Source organism: Spermophilus citellus (genome assembly GCF_964194105.1).
Source record: "Spermophilus citellus genome assembly, chromosome: 9".
Classification (NCBI taxonomy): domain Eukaryota; kingdom Metazoa; phylum Chordata; class Mammalia; order Rodentia; family Sciuridae; genus Spermophilus; species Spermophilus citellus.
This window is the reverse complement of record NC_138191.1, coordinates 84,130,322-84,149,370: the sequence shown is the minus strand read 5'-3', so window position 1 is coordinate 84,149,370 and position 19,049 is coordinate 84,130,322. Positions and strand designations below refer to the sequence as shown.

General features: G+C 38.0%; 1 protein-coding gene across 1 annotated transcript in view; it reads left to right on the top strand.

Annotated features, from left to right (window-relative positions):
• IL23R (interleukin 23 receptor) overlaps window positions 1–18,661 on the top strand; it is a gene marked incomplete at its 5' end in the record, with an annotated part of 72,231 nt that extends 53,570 nt beyond the window's left edge. Inside the window, 4 exons of the mRNA XM_081308352.1 lie at window positions 10,326–10,415; window positions 13,215–13,317; window positions 16,014–16,104; window positions 17,741–18,661. Of these exons, the coding sequence (XP_081164478.1) occupies window positions 10,326–10,415; window positions 13,215–13,317; window positions 16,014–16,104; window positions 17,741–18,397 (941 nt within the window). The 3' untranslated portion in view covers window positions 18,398–18,661. The remainder of the gene's footprint in view (window positions 1–10,325; window positions 10,416–13,214; window positions 13,318–16,013; window positions 16,105–17,740) is intronic.
• Window positions 18,662–19,049: the final 388 nt, after the last annotated feature.

Sequence of the window (19,049 nt, the reverse complement as noted above, 5' to 3'; positions counted from 1 at the left end):
GCATGCTACCAATGGCTTTTTAGCACATCTTTAGTAGTTATTGGTTTTTACAAAAAGATATCCATGGAAAGGCAGTTATCCACTTATTCATGAAGGACTCATTTAGCCTCTGCTGCATGCCAGGCACTTCCTAGGTGCTTGGGAACCTCAGCAAACAAAGGAGACAAAGATCCCTGACTTGAAGAAGTCTCATTCTAAAGAAGACAGAAAATGAAAATCAAGCATAATAATTGCATAAGTTACATAGCATTATAAATAAAAATATAAATTGAAGCAGTAGGAACCAAACTTCACATCTGACGTATAAATTGCCTTATGATTGAAAAACACTAAAAAGATATAGTTCCTATATTACTTTAGTTGACCAATTTCTTTGAGAATGAGGCTCTTTTTACCAACCAAATTTTCCCAGTAATAAAATTTATTTGTGAAGAAATGCAATCCAGACAGTAATGTTTCCTCCATGCAGTAATTTCCTGTTTTATTCTCTAAGATTCTTATTTGCAAATCAATGATTTGATTCATCTCAATACAGCATGTTTTCAAAATTACATCCAGCTAGGAGAGCAGGACAAATTCTGAAGGAGGAATGACTTGTTCTGCAGCCCCTGCATTCTTCTGTATTGCTTTCCTTCTGGAAAAAGATTTATTTATTTATTTTTTATTTTTTGGTCTTTAAAACCTGGTCTCAAGCTGGGGATGTAACTCAGTGGTAAAGCACTTACCTATAATGGCAAAAGCTTTGTGTTTGATACACAGTAATATTTAAAAAAAGAAAAAGAGACCAAAAAATACCTGTAATTGTGATTACTTGGGAGTCTGAGGTAGAATTGCAAATTCGAAGGCAGCCTAGGCAGCTTTTGAAGATCTTGTCTCAAAAGAAAAAAGAAAAAGGGTTGGGAATGCAGCTTAGTGGCAGAGGTCCCTCAGTTCAATCCTCAGGGAGGGGTACAGGGAGTAAATTTAAAAGCATATGTACAGCTATAATGCACCAATAAAAAATGTAGGGGAAAAAAAGCAAAATTTTGGTTTCAGAAAGAAACCAAATGGGGCTGGGGTTGTAGCTCAGGGTAGAGCTCTTCCCTAGCACATATGGTGCACTGGGTTCCATCCTCAGCACCACATAAGAAAAAAAAAAGTATTGTGTCCATCCACAACTAAAAAATAATATAAAAATAAAAAAACCAAACCAGTCATTTATAGTAAGAGTAAAGTAACTTACAAGACTTAATGTCTTTTTCTTCCTCAAAGTATTTGGTCTTTAATGGAAAACAAAATCTTATAACTAAAGAAGAAAAAGAGAATCAATCCCTTAGACCATCAGGTTTTAGCAAACACACAGAAAAGGTTTCTCTGAAAGATTAACATTAAACAGAGACATGAGATGGGAGGGAAAGGGAGAGAAAAGGGAAATTGCATGGAAATGAAGGGAGACCCTCATTGCTATACAAAATTACATATAAGAGGTTGTGAGGGGAATGGGAAAATAAACAAGGAGAGAAATGAATTACAGTAGCTGGGGTAGAGAGAGAAGATGGGAGGGGAGGGGGGATAGTAGGGGATAGGAAAGGTAGCAGAATACAACAATTACTAATAGGGCATTATGTAAAATTGTGGATGTGTAACCGATGTGATTCTGCAATCTGCATTTGGGGTAAAATTGGGGGTTCATAACCCACTTCAATCTAATGTATGAAATATGATATGTCAAGAGCTTTGTAATGTTGTGAACAACCAATAAAAAAAAATTCTAAAATTAAAAAAAAAAAGGAACTCTACCTGTTTGGCACCTGATCCCCCACCCTAATGGGTCACCTGATGCCAATACAATAAGCCCCAGGAAATTCCCTAGGCACATCCCTGTTCCAGCTTAATGACTGAGCTGGACCCCTATATAATAAACACCGGGAATTTCCCTCCTGTCCCACCCTAAAAAAAAAAAAAGAAAAGGTTTCTCTGGTTTAGACATCCATTTTATTCTATCCTGGTTTAACAACAAGAGGCCAAATTAAGTGATGGACTGGACTCCAGGTATCTCCAAGACAATAAATTATAATAGCAAACATTTATTGGATGCTAACTATGTACTGGGCATCATGATAAGTATTTTATGTGTGGATTGCTGTTTACCACTGCAATCCTATAAAAGGATTGTAATTATTATTCCTTAGTATGGAGGAAGGTAGTTGAGACCTGAGAAATTTTACCAAACCTGTAAAGCTGGTAAACAGTGAAGCCAAGGTATAACTCAGTCTGTGGGACTCCAGCACCCACATCATTTATAGCCCTGCTGGTCACCTTCCTAAGAGATCTAGGAAGGTTCTATGTCAACCCCACCCAAACCACCTAACCAAATCCTCCCCTACACATTACCTAATAATTAAACTATGCCAATAGAACTTCACTTCTAATGTAGGATTTGTTATGAAAAATGCAGAAACATGAGAAAAGAATCTCAAGATGTTATCAGCTATTTCTACTTTGTCGTGAATACATGTGGAAGCAGCTCTGGGTTGAGGCATTGAGAATGAAGCACAGGACTCCAGGAACTTTGAATCAGGCACAGGAAGGAAAATTAGATGAGGATGTAGTAGAGGTGAAGGAGAAGGTGACCTTGACCATGACAAGATTGCCACAGGCAATTCACCATGTGGTTTTCTATCTGGTCCTGGTCCAGTAAAATATCTAGAACATAGTGTTTCTGAGGGTGGGAGCCATGGGCCCTCTGCATTATAATACCTGTAAGCTTGCTTAAAATGCAGATTCCTGGGCCTCTTACCAAGTGACACTTTTTCAGGAAAGTGTAAGAACCACTGTTCTAGAAGTTAGACACACCATATAAGAGGGAAGAGAGTATCTTACAGATAATGCAGGGTACAGGCAGGAAAGGTGGGTCCAAATGGGGAGGTCTGGTTGCCAAACTCATCCCCTTGGAAATAATGGACACTCAGGAAGCAGAAAAATTTGGTCATGTGAGAATCTAAGGTAATTATCTCTGCTGCCAACTGGCCACTTCTCTCTTTCCTGTTTCTCCTGAGTCTCTATCACCGCTGCTCACCTCAACAGAGCAGGATCTTCAGAGGCACAGAATTGTGGGTCAGCTGCTCCAGTTAACCAGTGGTAAAATGACCTCTTCAGCCTACACCCTGCCCTGCCTCTTCAGGTGAGAATGCAGCTGATCCTGAGGACCATGAAGAGTTGTGGCAGGTGGAGCTTCTATCTAACCCACCAACCCGTCAGCCACTATAAAATTCCCTGGGGTCTTGAAGTAGTGCAGAAGATGCCCCAAAGGGGAAAAGATTCTTTTGTCAGTGCATAGAAAACCAATACTGAGAATGTGAAAGTCAACTCCCTAAACTCACCATAACCAAAGATAAAAAGGTGAAACAACCACTTCTAGGTAGGAGTGGTTTTCAATTCTGCACTGTAACACAGAACCCTTTGTAATGGGAAAAAAAAAAAAGGGTACTGGCCTTTGATCCCTTTAATAAGTCTTAGGCCTGAGGGAAGGGCATTCACATTTCATAATGACTAATTAACTTGCTCGAATTGCAAGTTGCAGAAGTTTCCCAGAGAAATCATATTATGCTTTTTTTTTTTTTTTTTTGACAATTTTCCAGAGGAAGGCAAGTAGGAGCAGAGCTATATGCCACATTGTACTTTGTTCTCATCAAAGTACTGGTTGCTGCTTAGCAGTGACTCTTGAAAGCTCTCATTAATACTTCAGGAGTGTTTGTGGCTAGAAGAGAAAAACCAAATATTATGTCAGTGGAACAAAATAGCGGTGATATTAAATACAATATGAATTTGATGGTGGCACATGAAGTGTTTTTCTTTTTTTTTCTTTTTTTATTGATTATTTAAAGCATTACATAGCTCATGATATATCATCTTTCATACATTTGACTCAAATTGTGTTTTGAACTCCCATTTTCACCCAGATGAAGTGTTTTTCAAAAGTGCTGTTATTCGTAATGAGAGGTTTGGTGATTCATTCATATGGAGATGAACAATAAATTTATAGATTCTTTCTTTACATATTTAGTTTTTGCAGAACTGGGGGTTGAACCCAGGGACTCTCTACCACTGAGCTACATCCACAGCTTTTTTTTATGTTTTCCTTTTGAGACCTTTTGTCCAAGATTGGCATAATATGTAGTTCTTGGTTGCTAAACGTGTTAAATAGACACACATTGTTTCCTGAAATACTAATACATTGAGACTTTCCATTTGGGTTTTATTTAAATTTCTTTGGATCCTGAATCTAATAAATCACCAGGCTTCTGAGACTGAAAAACAACTTAGAAGAGTTCCACAATTTCTCTGAGGTTTGCCATCTGTTCACAGAAGATAAAGATTAAGCTTTTCCATGATGAAGTAGTAACCTCCTGTTTTAGGTTCCTATTGTTGTGGTACCAAATTATCACAAACTGAATAGTTTAAAACAGCAAAATTGTATTATCCTGTAGTTCATAGAAATCCAAAATCAGTATCACAGGACTAAAATTGAGGTGTGAACAGGGCTGTGTTTCTTCTGGAAGTTCTAGACAGGATCATTTTCATTACCTCTTCCAGATTCCTAAGGCTGCTTGCATTTGTTGGCTTGTGGCCCCATCCTCCACCTTCAATGTGACAGGTGCAGCATCTTTCAGTCTCTTTCTCTGACTCTCATCCTTCTGCCTCCTTCTTACAAGGATACTTATTATTTCATTCAATCCACCCATATAGCCTAGGATAGTGACCCCATTCTAAGTCCTTCATGCCAGATAAGGTAGCCAATTCATAGGTTCCAGGGTTTAGGATATGGACATCTTTAGGAGGCCATGATTTGTTCTACCACATCTCACCAATCCATCCACCACTGACAATTGCACTTTCGACTAGCCAGGGGTGATTTGGTGCAAGCAAAAAAAAAAAATCAACTCTGCTTATCTTAAGCAGAAAGGGAATCATTGGAAAGACAGCTGAAAATCAGTAGAAAGGCTGGTGAAAAGGGCATGAGGAGATGCATGTGTGAGCAGGAGCCAGAATCAGTCTAGGAAGAACCTGGTGAGAACCCTACAGCTGGCACGTGTGCCTGCCCTGTGTTGTGAAGCCCACTGCTGCTGCTATCACCAGCCCCTGGATATAGCTATAGCTACTGCATACATATTGGGTACTATGTGGTTTCCTGAAGCTGCATGTTTCCTATCTACATTCAAAGTCTGGGAGTTGAGGGAGCTGGCTTCTGACTAGCTAGCTTCTGACTAGCTAGGTCATCTGCTTAAGCTATTTGCCAGCTGTGCAGAGAGGGAGTATCTATTTCCCCAAGACTTCTGAAGAGAAAAGCCCTACTTGCCTCTGACCTATGTTAGAATGTCCACAAGGAAGTAAGTCCTGGTGTTGGGCAAATCAAAAAATGGCAAATATTTATCAGACTCTTTGGACTCAGGAATTAGGACAAGCATTTCTGGAGAGCAGGGCTGTACTTTTGGAAGATCTTTGACTACTGGTAGGTGTGGAAGGCTCCCCATTCTCACACATTGAGTTTTGCTACACCTCAACATCAGGCCCTCATCTATATATGGTCCATACCACTGAGGGAAATTTTCTAGATGATTGCTGCTTTTTACCTTTTCCTCCTTTTATTCTTTGCCTTAATAATATAACTGCCATCTGTACATTTTGTACCCCCTTCTCTCTGAAGATAAAAAGAGCTCACAGCCTAGGAATATATGAATGAAGATAGTCCCTTGAATATTTCTCTGCACACCTTGTCATCCTTAATATATATGGTTGACATAATCCATTCATCTACTCCATGATTCACTGTTTGACTTGTTTTTCAAGGTGTGGTAATGAATGTGTTGCTGACATTTCATTTTCTCTGCCCTGGGCTTGTGGTGCCTACTTGATAAGTGTGACCACTGTCTGAACAATAATGGTGAATTCCAATCACAGGGCTAAACTGGTCTGGCCTGGAGAAATTGCTATTTTCTTAAATACTGTGGTACAGTATAACAACCAAAGAAAAAGATTAGAGAGAAGCCAGAAAGAGATGTTTGTATTTAACAAAAGTAGGATGGGAGCAAAAAACTCCAATGATTTTGAAAACACACCCTTTGTCTTTAATTATTATTTTTACTATGATTCCTCTTCTTGAACATCTAGAATCTTCTGAAAGAAAGTCTTAAAAAGATCCATGTCTTATCTCTAATCAAAGCATTTATGAGGCAGGCCTTGATTACCATGGCTTTGACACAAAGTTGGCAAAGACATAGGTAAATAAAGAAACCTCTTAGGTGTTAAGACTCTTTGGCCCAGTAATTTTACTTTTAAAAGTCTGCCCTAAGGAAATAATCCAAGATATGGAAATCAAGAGATGTGGAAAGGAAGTTTATGTACAACGATATTTATCCTAAAGCTAATCATAATAGTAAGAATTTGAAAACAATCTGTAAGTCTCACAATAGCAATAACTAATGCTTATTAGGGTTTTAATTGATATAAAACATGGTACTGAGTTGCTAGATATGAACTATCTAATTAAACCTCAAATGTGAAGCACTGCTATTATCCAATTTTACAAATGAGGAAACTGAGTCATAGAAGGGTTAAACAATTTGCCAGAACCATACTCCTCCAACTAGTGGATGCAGGACTTTGATCTAGTTTCATTTGAGTTCACAGTTGGTGTTTGAAACTACCATGGTGTACAGTTTCTCAGTATGACTATAACTGAATAAATTCAGTATAAACATGATAAAATCTCAAATATCCCTAATAATACTAATAATAATGATAATGATAATGTCTCAATTTAAAAATTTTTTCTTAGTTGTAGATGGACCTTTTATTTATTTATTTTTATGTGTTGCTGAGGATCAAACCCAGTGCTTCACACATGCTAGGCAAGAGTTCTATCACTGAGCTACAGCCCCAGCCCTCAAACAATTTTTAATAAAATAAGGAAATGTTGAATGAAAAAGGCAGAGCACAACATTTATTAATGAGTATGATCTCCACCAGGGTACAGATACACAAAAAAAAATTCTGTTAACAAATATTAAAAATGATTACTTCTAGTTGGAGAGTAAAAATAAAGCTGTTTAATGCATCTCTATACTTTTCTATATTTTTGAGCATCCTATAATTAGTACATATTACTTGTACAATCAAACAGTTGATTTTAGGAAGAAAATAATCCTGGGCTGAAGATTCAAAGAATCAGTGCTAACTGGGTTAGCCCAAAATTGTAGCCCATAGTGGTGGGGTCTGGAGCCCCAGAGGCCAGCAGCTCTACCCACCATGAGTGGCCCCAGAAGAGCAATGCTAAGCTCCAGCCTGGGAAGGCTGCTTGGAGGGCTGACTGTGCACCACACCCTGAGCTATCCTGCTGCAGAACCGAGGTTATTAATTAAACAAACTACATGTCAGAACTAGATGGGAATTTCCATTCTTCAACCTCTACCTCAGTGACATCAGGCAAGTTACTTACCGTGAGTTTTTGTTTTCTCATCCATAAAATGAGACAATAGCATTATCTACATGATTGAGTTGCTATGAAGATTAAATGAGAGACAGCATGTAAAGAATAATATGTTACCTAGAACATAATTAGTACTCATTAAATGGTTGCTTCAAAAGGATAACAAATCACACTTTGCCCCTCACTAGACAGAGAGAAAAGCCATGGAGATGATTTGGCATTGCCTCTAAGAAATAAATGTAATACATTATTACTAAAACCAGGTCCTTTTGAATGGATTTGATTAATTTAGCCTGGTATCTGTTGGGCTAAAGAATATAGTTATGATATGCTTTAAGTTTTGTCCATAAATAAGAAACTACATGTCTTGTTTGAAACCACTCTAAATTCCCTTCAAACACATGGTCTTCTATAAGGCTAACTTTAAAGTTCAATATCAGTGCATATAAACCATATAAAAAATTTTCCCAGATTCCCCAAATTAGAGATAAGGTAGGTTTTCTGAGTACACTCCTGTGAAAGTAATGGGCATATTTAACTTCCTGTGGCATAAATAGAATTGTCCCAATTGTGACCTTAACACTGCACATACTACACAAATAATGAAAATATCTCCGGGTTTTTCTAGCACTTTAGAAAATATCCTGACCATTACAGCTGATATGTATTTCAGTTGTAAAGGAATCTTTTTGTGTATGTGTGTGCATGCTCCTGGGCACATCATTTTTGGGAATGCTTTCATCATATGTTAAAATGTTTGAAAATACTATAAAATAACTGGCAAACTGAGGATATGAAATTATTTTCTTTTTCTCTCCTTTTTTCTTGTTAAAAATATTTCTCTCTGTTATAAATTTTGCTTTTTAATGAAAAATGTTAAGTATAATTTAAAAAGAAATGACCTAGCCACTTGGTGGCAGTATGCCATGAAGAATACGGTCTCTGGCTTTGTTTCAGTCCCATGATTAAAAATTTTGTCATTGACTTGATTTTGTCTCTGATAATCTTGTTTACAAGTTATGTTACTTCATATATCTGATTCTTTGTAAAATTACCCTCTGATAATTAAGCACCTCTTTTAAGTAACTTTAATTTAATCTAATTTAAATGAATGCATCTGGTTGATTTGAAAGTCTGATAGCAAATAGACCCTAAAGGAAGATTACATTTATTCTTTATTAGGGCTAATAAAGCCCTAGTCAGATGTGAAAATTATTTTTATATGATGCCAAATAATAACTAAATGAAGTTTCAACGCCAAATAATCACCTGTAATTTATAAAGCAGAATTATATTCGATTGAATTGGAAACCAACAACACTATTTATCACTTTTAAATAAAAATACAAATTTTAAAATAACAAAAGTTAAAATAAAAATAATTCTGCAACCTATGTTTATAGGTTGCAGAATTATTTTTATTTTATTTATATGTTTATAGGCTGCCAACTTGAAAATCTTGTTGCATTTTAAGGTATTATTTCTACTGTTAAAATTTCAAATTAAGGCAAATACAGACTCCAGCCTGTGCTCTCCGAGAATGAACATTGGCTTGTTAACCGGAGATTTAGATGCGTGAACCTGGCTGCCCACGGTTAAGGTACAACCTTAACCCTTCAGAGTTTGATGGAGCCCTACACCAGGGAGAAAAAGAAATTTAGTAAAGTATTGAGAAGCCATATTCACAGGAAACACTTTTCTTTTGCTGTAGAGAAGCCAGAATAAAAACACAGGAAAGAACTTTTGGCTTTTACAATGTTTTCATCTTCTAAAATTCCCTGCCCTATTGTTCTTAGAGAACAGCCCTTCAATAGAGCTTGTTCCTGCACCCAAATTAGCCTTTCTCAAAAATTTCCAAAAACCCATAGGAATTTTTTCACTAAAAATGTATGCTCTATTTCTCAAAGAAAAATCTTGTGGGCCACATAGCTTATTATATAATCCTGTGATATCTCAGTGACAGTTAAGGATATCTTAAGTTGTGATTCCTGCCTGGACCAAGAAGAATATTTTGAAAAGAAAAATGTGAATACTGACTGAGTAAATAAGGGCTTGAGGGGCTCCTGGAGATGCAGAACTTAAAACCATCTTCAGAAATGTCTTCGGATAACTGATAGAATTGTGTCCTTGAAGTCACCTCTGGCAGCTTCTAAGTATCAGAAAGGGCCGGACTGGCAAGATCTCTCTCGCACTCTTGTGTTCTGACTTAAAGTGAGTTAGCTGCCAAGACTGTTCACCCATCCCTGGTTGGAGGCCTTCATTAACAAGCCTCAGACAGCCCTCATGACTAGGCAGGGCCGGCCAGGATCCTTGCCATTGGGAAAGGAGCAGAGAGGAGTCATTAATGACATTCCACCCCTGTGTTACAACCCCAAAGTGTCTGCTAATCAAAATTGAGCTTCTTGTGGGAAGCCAAGAGGGGGCGAACAGCTTCCCAAAGATTGCACAAAGGCCCAAAGTGACACATCTCCAAGGCCCTTAAGGAAATTTAAACCTTATTGCATCATCTATTGGAAGGAATCAAGTAGAAACCAATTATTGTGCATTTTTCTGGCTCAGTGAAATAAAGCTCCTTGGTATTTGTTGCCTAGAAGCCTCATGAAATTAGTGGACACACCCTGAAATTTCACAAACCCTCAGCGGTTTCTAATTGTCCTTTCAATATTTCCTCCTTGGAGATTTACCAAATTAAATAAAAAAAGAGAAAAGACACACTTGCAGGCCATTGCTTTTATTCCACCCTTCAAGCCTATGAAAGTTACTGGTTGACTTTAATCATCTCTGAGCAAGGGAAGAAAGTCTCTGAAGACACGGAGCCACCTGAGTGTTCTTTTCTTGATGTTCTTTTCTTTTTAAGTCCCCCAGGTCACACAAAAATCCTTTCAACCTGATACTCGGAATTCTGACCTTCTCATTTCTTCCACCTTAAAAGGACACCTTACTTCTGGTAAGAAAACAACACGGAGGCTTTTTCAGAGTCTTCAATAACTACCCATTTTAACCCCCACACTGAAAAATTCACATGGCAGGCATGAGTTTCTGGGCAATAAGATATGCCATATGCTTTCTATAGAAAAATACTCGGCAAAGTACGAAAATATGTTTAAAATTAAAGTAAAGGAGAGGCTTAGGTGGATTTTGCCAACTTTTACAGTGAGTTGAACAGATTTTCATCTCAGTAGGTAGGTGCTGGGTCTCAAGTCCCAAAAACTTCTAAAAATATACCACTCTCTGTCTATCATGTGCTAAGAGTTCTATATACATCATCTTTTTCAATCTTCAAAACAATCTGGTGAGATAAGTATTATGGATCTATTTTGTAAATGAGAAAAAACAAAGCTCTGAGGGATGGAGGAATGAGTCCAAGGTCACACAGCTTCTAAGGGACAGATAAAAATTCAAATACTGTTCTTTTAAATCCTGAAATCTGTGCTCTTTCTCGTACACAAGTAGCTCCCATTTAATTTGTTGATATGACTGGGTATGTTTCTGCTGATGAGCATAATTAAATGTTTTCGGCGTGAAAAAAATATTAGATTAGGTTGTGTAATGGGTGCTTTAAAATATTTTAAAATATCAGATTAAATAAAATATTTAAAAATATTAGATTAGGTTGTGTAATGGGTACTTTAAGTAGCTTTTGCATTGCTATAACCAAAATGCCCAACAAGAATGACTTAGAGGAGGAAAATATATTTGGGGTTCATAGTTTCGAAGTTCTCAGTTCATAGATGGCCTACTCCATTGCTCTGAGCCTAAGATAAGGCTTGGGAGAAGGGCCTAGGAGAAGTAAGTTGCTCCCTCCCAAGGCACGCCCCCATTGACACACTTCCCCTAGCCATGTCCTGCCTGCCTATAATTTACACCCAGTCTGTTCATTCAAACTAGTATGGAGTGATTAGGTTACAGCTCTCACAATCCAATCATTTTTTACCTCTGAACATTTCTGCAGTAACACAGGCACTACTGGAGGACACCTCACATCCAAACTGTAACCATGGGCAAGTAAAACTCTAAATATAAGTTTCAGACTGAAAAACTTTGGCATGACTCTTTCAACATGGTAGACCATTTATCTCTTTGCATAGAGATCTGACTGGACCAGTGTAAGAACTTCTACAGCTTCTGTTGATATTCCTTGCACCTTCATTGATTCATTCAATAAATATTCAGTAAACAACTCTTAAGTGCCAGGTATTAGTTTGAGTGATGGGAAATTAGTAGTGAAAAAAAAGAAGAAGAAGAAGAATATCAAAGCCCCCAATCTTCGTGGAGCTTCCATTCTAGATAGAGGAGAAAAATAACCAACAAAAACAATAAGAAAACCAGGTGGTGGCTAAGTGTTACAAAGAAACACCAGACAGGGTGAAGGCACCCTGAATTTGTAGATGCAAATCAGTCATGAGCCAAGTGTTCAAGTTCAGTGCAGATTCCTAATTATGGATGTCTATACAGACATGCAACTTGATAGTTTTGTTAGAATTGTGGAGGCCAAGAACTCAAGGCAGTTCTACTAGATAGGTATTAAAATCCCTATTTTATGGAAGAGGGAACCTGAGCCTCAACATGTTTACAATTATGCCCCACAGTCCCAGAACTGGTAAATGGCAGAGTTCAACTCAGCTCTTGGTTTCTCCTCCCCACTTCTTAGACCCCTTCTTCCAGCATCATGATAATTGGGGAGCTCTCAATCCAAGGAATGCGGCAGTCCATAATCCCTTTAGTGGCTTGAAATATTCATCCATGGATCTTTAGCTCTGGGAAAACACCAGTGTCCTATTCCATTGAGATTTGAAGATAAAGCTACACAGGTGCCTGCTTGCCAATTGGGTTTAAGAGAGAAGCTGGTCAGTCTGGAGATCCCAAAAGGCATAGCAAGCACAGAAGGGCAATAACTAGGGTGGGGGCAATATAGTATGTGTTTCCTGGTTTGTATTTGAAAAGAGGTAATGAGGGAGGACAGAGGACCACAGGGAGGCCAAAACCCAGCATGGCTCTAGAGAAAAGTCCAATCTAAGTCATGTCTTAGCTATCTTCTATATTTGAATATCAGGTTTTCTCATGTACTAGGGAGAAAAATGTGATAAGTGTGGTGGGTAACACATGCTGAATAAGTTATTTTAATTATTTAAAGGAAATTAACTCAATGCCAAAATGCAAGAACAGCATTGTTTCTAAAATAAGTATAGGACTATAGCAATGTTGATTTTTTTCTTATGCCATCTATTGTTCTAGGTAGAGTGAATGTCCTTTCTCAGCAGGAAAAATTTCATAAAGAATGACGAGAAGTTGCACACAGATTTTCTGTCTCACATAAAAGGTTAAAAAACAAAACAAAACACAACAATCCCAGTTGTGATGGTGGCATTAGACCTTGTCACAGGCAATTGGGAATTCTCACCTGTGTCAAACAAAACAAATGAGGTTCATTACTAAATGTTTTTAAATGAAATATGCATGCACAAGCTGACCACATCTGCTGGGGAGATGCACTTCTACAAACCTGCTGATACCAGAGACATCAGTCCAATTTTCCCAAACCAATAAGGCTGTTTCCTGGGGTCTTGTCATGCATTCTGAAAGAGCAGTCGCTTCATAGCCCAAGACATAGGTGGTCTTTGCCTCCGCTTTTCCTCTTCCTTTGAGATCAGTGACCTTCACTTTGAACAGAGTAGAGAGAACAATACTGCTGGCATCAGATGAACGCTAATGCTTAGTTAAAATTATTTTTCTTTCCTTTCATTAGACAACAGGCAAGACATTGGACTTTTATCGGGCATGGTCTTCTTTGCTGTTATGTTGTCAATTCTCTCTTTGATTGGGATATTTAACAGATCGCTCCGAACTGGGTAGGTTTTTGTAGTTTCTGTGTTCTAATTTAGGCCATATATATGTGCTATCAAACTGTTGTCAATTCAGTTATTTACTAGAAAAACCCATTAACCTTTTTACTCAGCAAAAGGAAAATTAAAGGTCCAATGCTTAGTGCCAAGCTCTTTACAAATACTGTTCATTTAATCCTCACAATGACCTACCAAAAAGCGCCATGGCCCATTTTTCAGAAGACCTGAACAAGGCTGAGAGGTTGTCCTCTGCCTGGGGTCATAGAGCACTAGGCCAGGAGTCCAGCTAGACAGCATTGACATCCATACCCGTGCTCCCCAACCCCCATAGCCTTTCCATGGCACCCCAAGCAATCCATAGCACCTGGATTCCTCTGAGTAACCATTAAGCAAACCTTGAATTCTACCCAAAGAAATCAGCTGAATCAGTGTGGAAAGAAGTATGGATGTTTGCATTTGTCACTTTTTTACCAGTAGTGTTGGTGGTGAGGGATCCAGCCCCTTCTTGATTCTTTCAATCTGTCTCCCTACTATATGGTGTTAGTGGAGATCTGTGCCTAGTTATTGAAATTTTGAGATTATTATGAGATTTTGAGAAAAGCAAGGTCTTTGGTCCTCTCAGTTTTACTGGATGCCTTGAGTATCTCTAATGTGTTCATAGACAGGTCGTTTCATGTAGCAGTTTCCCAGTATATCCAATTACACACAGATGTTGACACATAGGAGCATTCTTTGCCAAATTGGCACTGAGTTTCTCTTTCTTGTCATCAATTGCTTCGTGAAATAATCGTTCTTTAAAACTTGTTATCAAAATGCAGTAGAAAGATTTTAAGTGAGCTATTCTAAATAAAGTATATTAATGACTTCTTATTTGCATATCTTCTCCCTTAGAATTTAAGTAATATTTCAAAATTTAAATTACACATTAATGAGCATATCCCTAATACCCTGACAAGGTGGGCAACTAATGTGGAACTTCATTTTAGATAGTTTTAAAATATGCTTGATCATAAAGCCCCTTGAAATCTAATCCTAATTTCAAAGTAATGCTACATAAAGATTCTAAATTTTGTATTCTTATCCAAAGATGTCCTACTTAGTTTTAAATTTTAAATAACTTTAGGTTTACTATTAAAAATAACCTAAAAACTGGAGCTGGGATTGTAGGTCAGTGGTATAGCATTGCCTAGCATGTGTGAGGCACTGGGTTCAATTCTCAGAACTGCATATAAATAAAGAAAGAAAGAAAGAAAGAAAGGCCCATCAACAAGTCAAGTTAAAAAAAAAGCTAAAATTAACTGTGGGTTGGTAATGACAAATAAGGAAATTCTTGATTAACCTAATTAGTTTAATAAGTACACTTTTTTAAAAGATAAAAGAAACAAAGATAATTTCAATATAGCTATTTTACATATGAGCAGTTACTGTTAATTTATATAATAACCCATTATTTATGGGCTGGGGTTGTGGCTCAGTGGTAGAGCACTTGCCTATCATGTGTGAGGCACTGGGTTCGATCCCCGTTACAACATAAAAAATAAACAAATAAAATAAAGATATATTTTAAAAACCACATTATTTATAAAATCCCTACATCAGAAACAGAACTGGACAACAGAAGACAAAACATTTTAAACATAATGAAACCAAAACTAAGTAAATATATATAAATACATTCTCACTATATCAAGTGCTATATAAAAACTTTACCACAATAACAAGAATTTACTAGTTTGATTGAATTTTAAATATAGAAGGTGTAAAAAAACTGAATCATAAAACATTGTTTAAATATATGTAAAGCAGTCATTTTTACCCCAAAGTCCAAGATCGAACAGGGCTTGCTTGTGGCATTCATGCAGCCATTTTGGTTGTTACTTAATAAAAAGTTTTAGAGAATCTGCTTAAGACAGATAACCAAGTCCTATCTGTTGTTTACAGGTCCTTGTTAACATGTAAAAATAAGCCTGCGATGAGTTTAGTCTCTTCCATGTTTCTGGTGAAACTTTTCCACCCTATAGATTTGAGTTTTCAACATGTGAATTGTTTTAAGCTCAATGGCATCACCAAGAATAAGTTGGAGGGGCAGGAAGCTCTCTCTTCTTTCCATCAACTCATCCCTAGGATACTTAATAAGCACATAGTCTAGGTGAAAACCAGTGCTCACCATGCCACATAGTTGTTCCCTTACCTCCTACTCCAACCAAGTAAAGAAAATTTGAAGGCCTCATAATTGCCTCAATAGTATTTGGAATAATTACAAAATCTAGATTAGGGGAGCTTGAATTATAGGTTTTTTAATGTAACAGTCTTTTCTTTTGTATTTAATAGTTATGGTTGCCTTAGAAAGTTCTACAAAATATCCGTCACTTTTTCAAACTTTCCCACCCGCATGATCTGCTTAGAGTGGTTTGCTGTGTTTAACATGTGTGTGGTTTCTCCCAGTTCTCTTGAATCTAATGTGTTTTGAAATGTTCCTGCTCATTAGAAAGAAGCAGAACAATAGAGACCAGAGGAATACCTGAAAAGATACTGAGTCAGCTTTCCCTTAACTTTAAGAGATGAAAACCTTTGTCCCTGTATCAGGGAGTCTGATTTTTATGATGCATTCCATTCTAGTTGACCACCTCATCTCCTATGATTGCCTGCACCAATCAGAAAGTAAAACGCTGCTTCTAATATGTCATGTTTGATTTTTTTAGAATTAAAAGAAAAATCTTATTGCTGATACCAAAGTGGCTTTATGAAGATATACCGAATGTGGAAAACAGTAATGTTGTAAAAATGCTTCAGGTAACCAAACACCATCAAATAAAGACAGAGTGGCAATTGGGACCAAGAGTGGGGTCTAATGATTAGAGTAGAATTTCCATTCAAATATGTGGCTCCACATATTAACATAATTACACATGTCTAAAGAAACAAAATCGTATATCTTTCAAATTCTACTTAAAAGAGATGAAGGAATAGGATTAGGGGAGAAAAGAAGAAAGAAACCATACTATTCAAGAGAGAAATGTGAAGTGGAAGAGTGTGGGTCAGGTACTGAGGTCATTAGACCAAGAAACTGGCAGATGTCTTTAGGCGAAAAGGATGGAGGGAAGAAAACTCAATTGAATGAGCTTCAAAGACTCAAAAAGGCTTTTGTTTCATTCGAGGTAGAGAAGTGGTGGAGCCGATGGAGGACACCCCTTTCTATTTTAAACCCAGGGGAATATGAGCAATTAATATGAGGGGAGTGGAGGATGGTGTCCCCAGGGGGTAGGCAGGTTTCCATTTCAGCAAAGAGAAGAGTGTGCACCAGGAAGACTGAGGATAGGGCTTTGCTGGCCATGGAAGAGGGAGAGGGTCTCTGTGTGTTTCCAGCCATCTGCTCAGCTAGCCAGGGCCTCGAAGCCCTGTCAGTGGGACAGACATGTCATCCAAGCGTTGCAGTGCTCAAGAGATTAAGGAGTGGTCTGCTCAGAGCTGTTGTGACAGAATGCATAGCCGGATGGGTTTAAACACCAAGCATTTGTTCTCACAGTTCTATAGACTGGCAAATCCACGATAAAGGTGCCAGGCACCTGAGTTCCTGTTGAGGATTTCCTTGCCCTCCTCACCTGGCAAAGAGATCATCTTTCTCATGTCTCTTGTTCATGAATCCCATTCATGAGGTCTCCACCCCCATGACTCGCTTACTTCCCAAAGGCCCCCACTTTCAAATAACATCACTTTGGCTTCAACATACGAACGGGGGTGGTGGGGTTGGCACAAATGCTCAGTCTGTGATAGATGGCACTAATTTTATAATTGTGTTGGCTAGAGTTATTTGCCCTGGGAGGCTGGCACTCAACTGGAAGGTCTCAAGTCCTTCCCTCAAAAGTCAGCAGGCTGAAACCTTCACCCACCTTCCTGATGGTCCCACATACCTGAATTGTGAGTGGCTGTGCACCTGGAGAGCCTCAGCACAGGCACACACCACAGCCTCACTCTCAATATGTAAACAAAATAGGAGTCTCTCCCCTTTCTTTTATTTAAACAACAAAGTGGCTTTTTTCCCCCTTGTAGTAGGGCTCCATAATATTAAGAACTATTCCTATATATTCCAAAGCCCTACGTTAATATGCCAGTTAATCATCAAGTCCCATCTTCCTCTTTAACACTTTTAAACTGGGAAATATGTTAAGAGGCACGGATTATTTTTTTTTTCTTCCTTTCTTTCTGTCACCTCTTGGGGGAGGATTTCATAAGGATTTGGAAGCAAGTAAGAGAACAAAAGACAAAAGGAGGAAATCATACAGGAAGATAAACAATATGAGAAAAGGGAGGGAGAGAGGTTGAGGGAAAGAACATTCCAGAGCTTATTCAATTATCCAGCTGGCTCCTTTTAAATTTTTTTTTTTTTTTTTTGGAAAATAAAACCATGTCTTTCCCCCCCCCCCCTTAGGAAAAAAGTGAATGTGTGACTAGCAATTTCAGCGAACAGGTCCTTTATGTGGATCCCATGATTACAGAAATAAGGGAACTCCTTTTCCTGGGAGAGCACAAGCGCAGGGATTGCGAGAAGGAAAATACAGAGTCCCTGGAGACAAGAGACGGCCTGCCAAAGTCACCGTTCACCAGCAATCCCATTGTGTACCTTCCTGACCTCCACACCGGATATAAACCCCAGATTTCAAATTTTCTCCCTGAGGAACAACATCTTAGCAATAGCGATGAACAGGACTTCTCAACCCCTACACAAGTCGATTCCTTGGACCTGGAAAGGAATATGAGATTTAAAAAATATCCTAACTTTGGTTTTTCTGTGTCAAGTGTGAATTCGCTGAGCGGCACGCTGGTTCTGGAAGAATCAAGCCTCATTTTAAATCAGGGAGAACGCAGCAGTCCTCCTGACCTACAAAACCCAGCGGAGGGGGAAACCAGCATGTTTTTGGAAAACAAGTCACCCAGTGATCTGGTCCTGGAACAGACCCTGCTGCCTGATGAATTCGTTTCCTGTTTGGGGATCATGGGTGAGGAGGAGTTGCCATCTATCAACTCTTATTTTCCACAAAATATCTTGGAAAATCACATCAATAGGATTTCATTCTTGGAAAAGTAAGTGGGGTGGTCAGAATCCATGTGGGAAACCTGTCCTGCAGTAGCAAGTTGGAGCCTTCCTCGACTGAAATTTAATTCTTCCTCAAAGGCACAAAGGTAGTACCTGCCTGATGGCCACAAAAAAAAAGCAGCATTATTAGGAATATCACTGTGGGTTATTTTTTTTTTAAATATCAACTATTTCCTCTTTATATTTTCCTTCAGTGAAAGGTGTAGAACAGCTCTTTTGTAAGAAGAAAGGATAAATAATACAAAAGATGTGGTAGTGAAATAAATCCGGGAAAACAGTTCTCTAAAATTAAAACGTTATTCACTTGCAAGGGGGAAAAGCAAGTTTAGTTTTCAGTTGATCACTTAAAATTCTCTTGCGTATATATAGATATAGCTCCACACAACAAAATTAATAAAACAAAAGAAACAGAGGAACAGTGTGTTAGCATATTTGTTATATGGTTTTCCCGACTACTTTGAATTCAGGTATTAGAGATCTGATCTTCACATAGTGTGTTTTGGACTAAAAGAATTGTATAGGAATGATGATGGAAACCATGAAGGTATATTTTTCATTCAAGTTTGAGTGGTGGCATTGTTTTTCTGTGGCATAGTCAATGTATTATTTACACTATAGCAGAATCCATGAGGTGTATCAGATG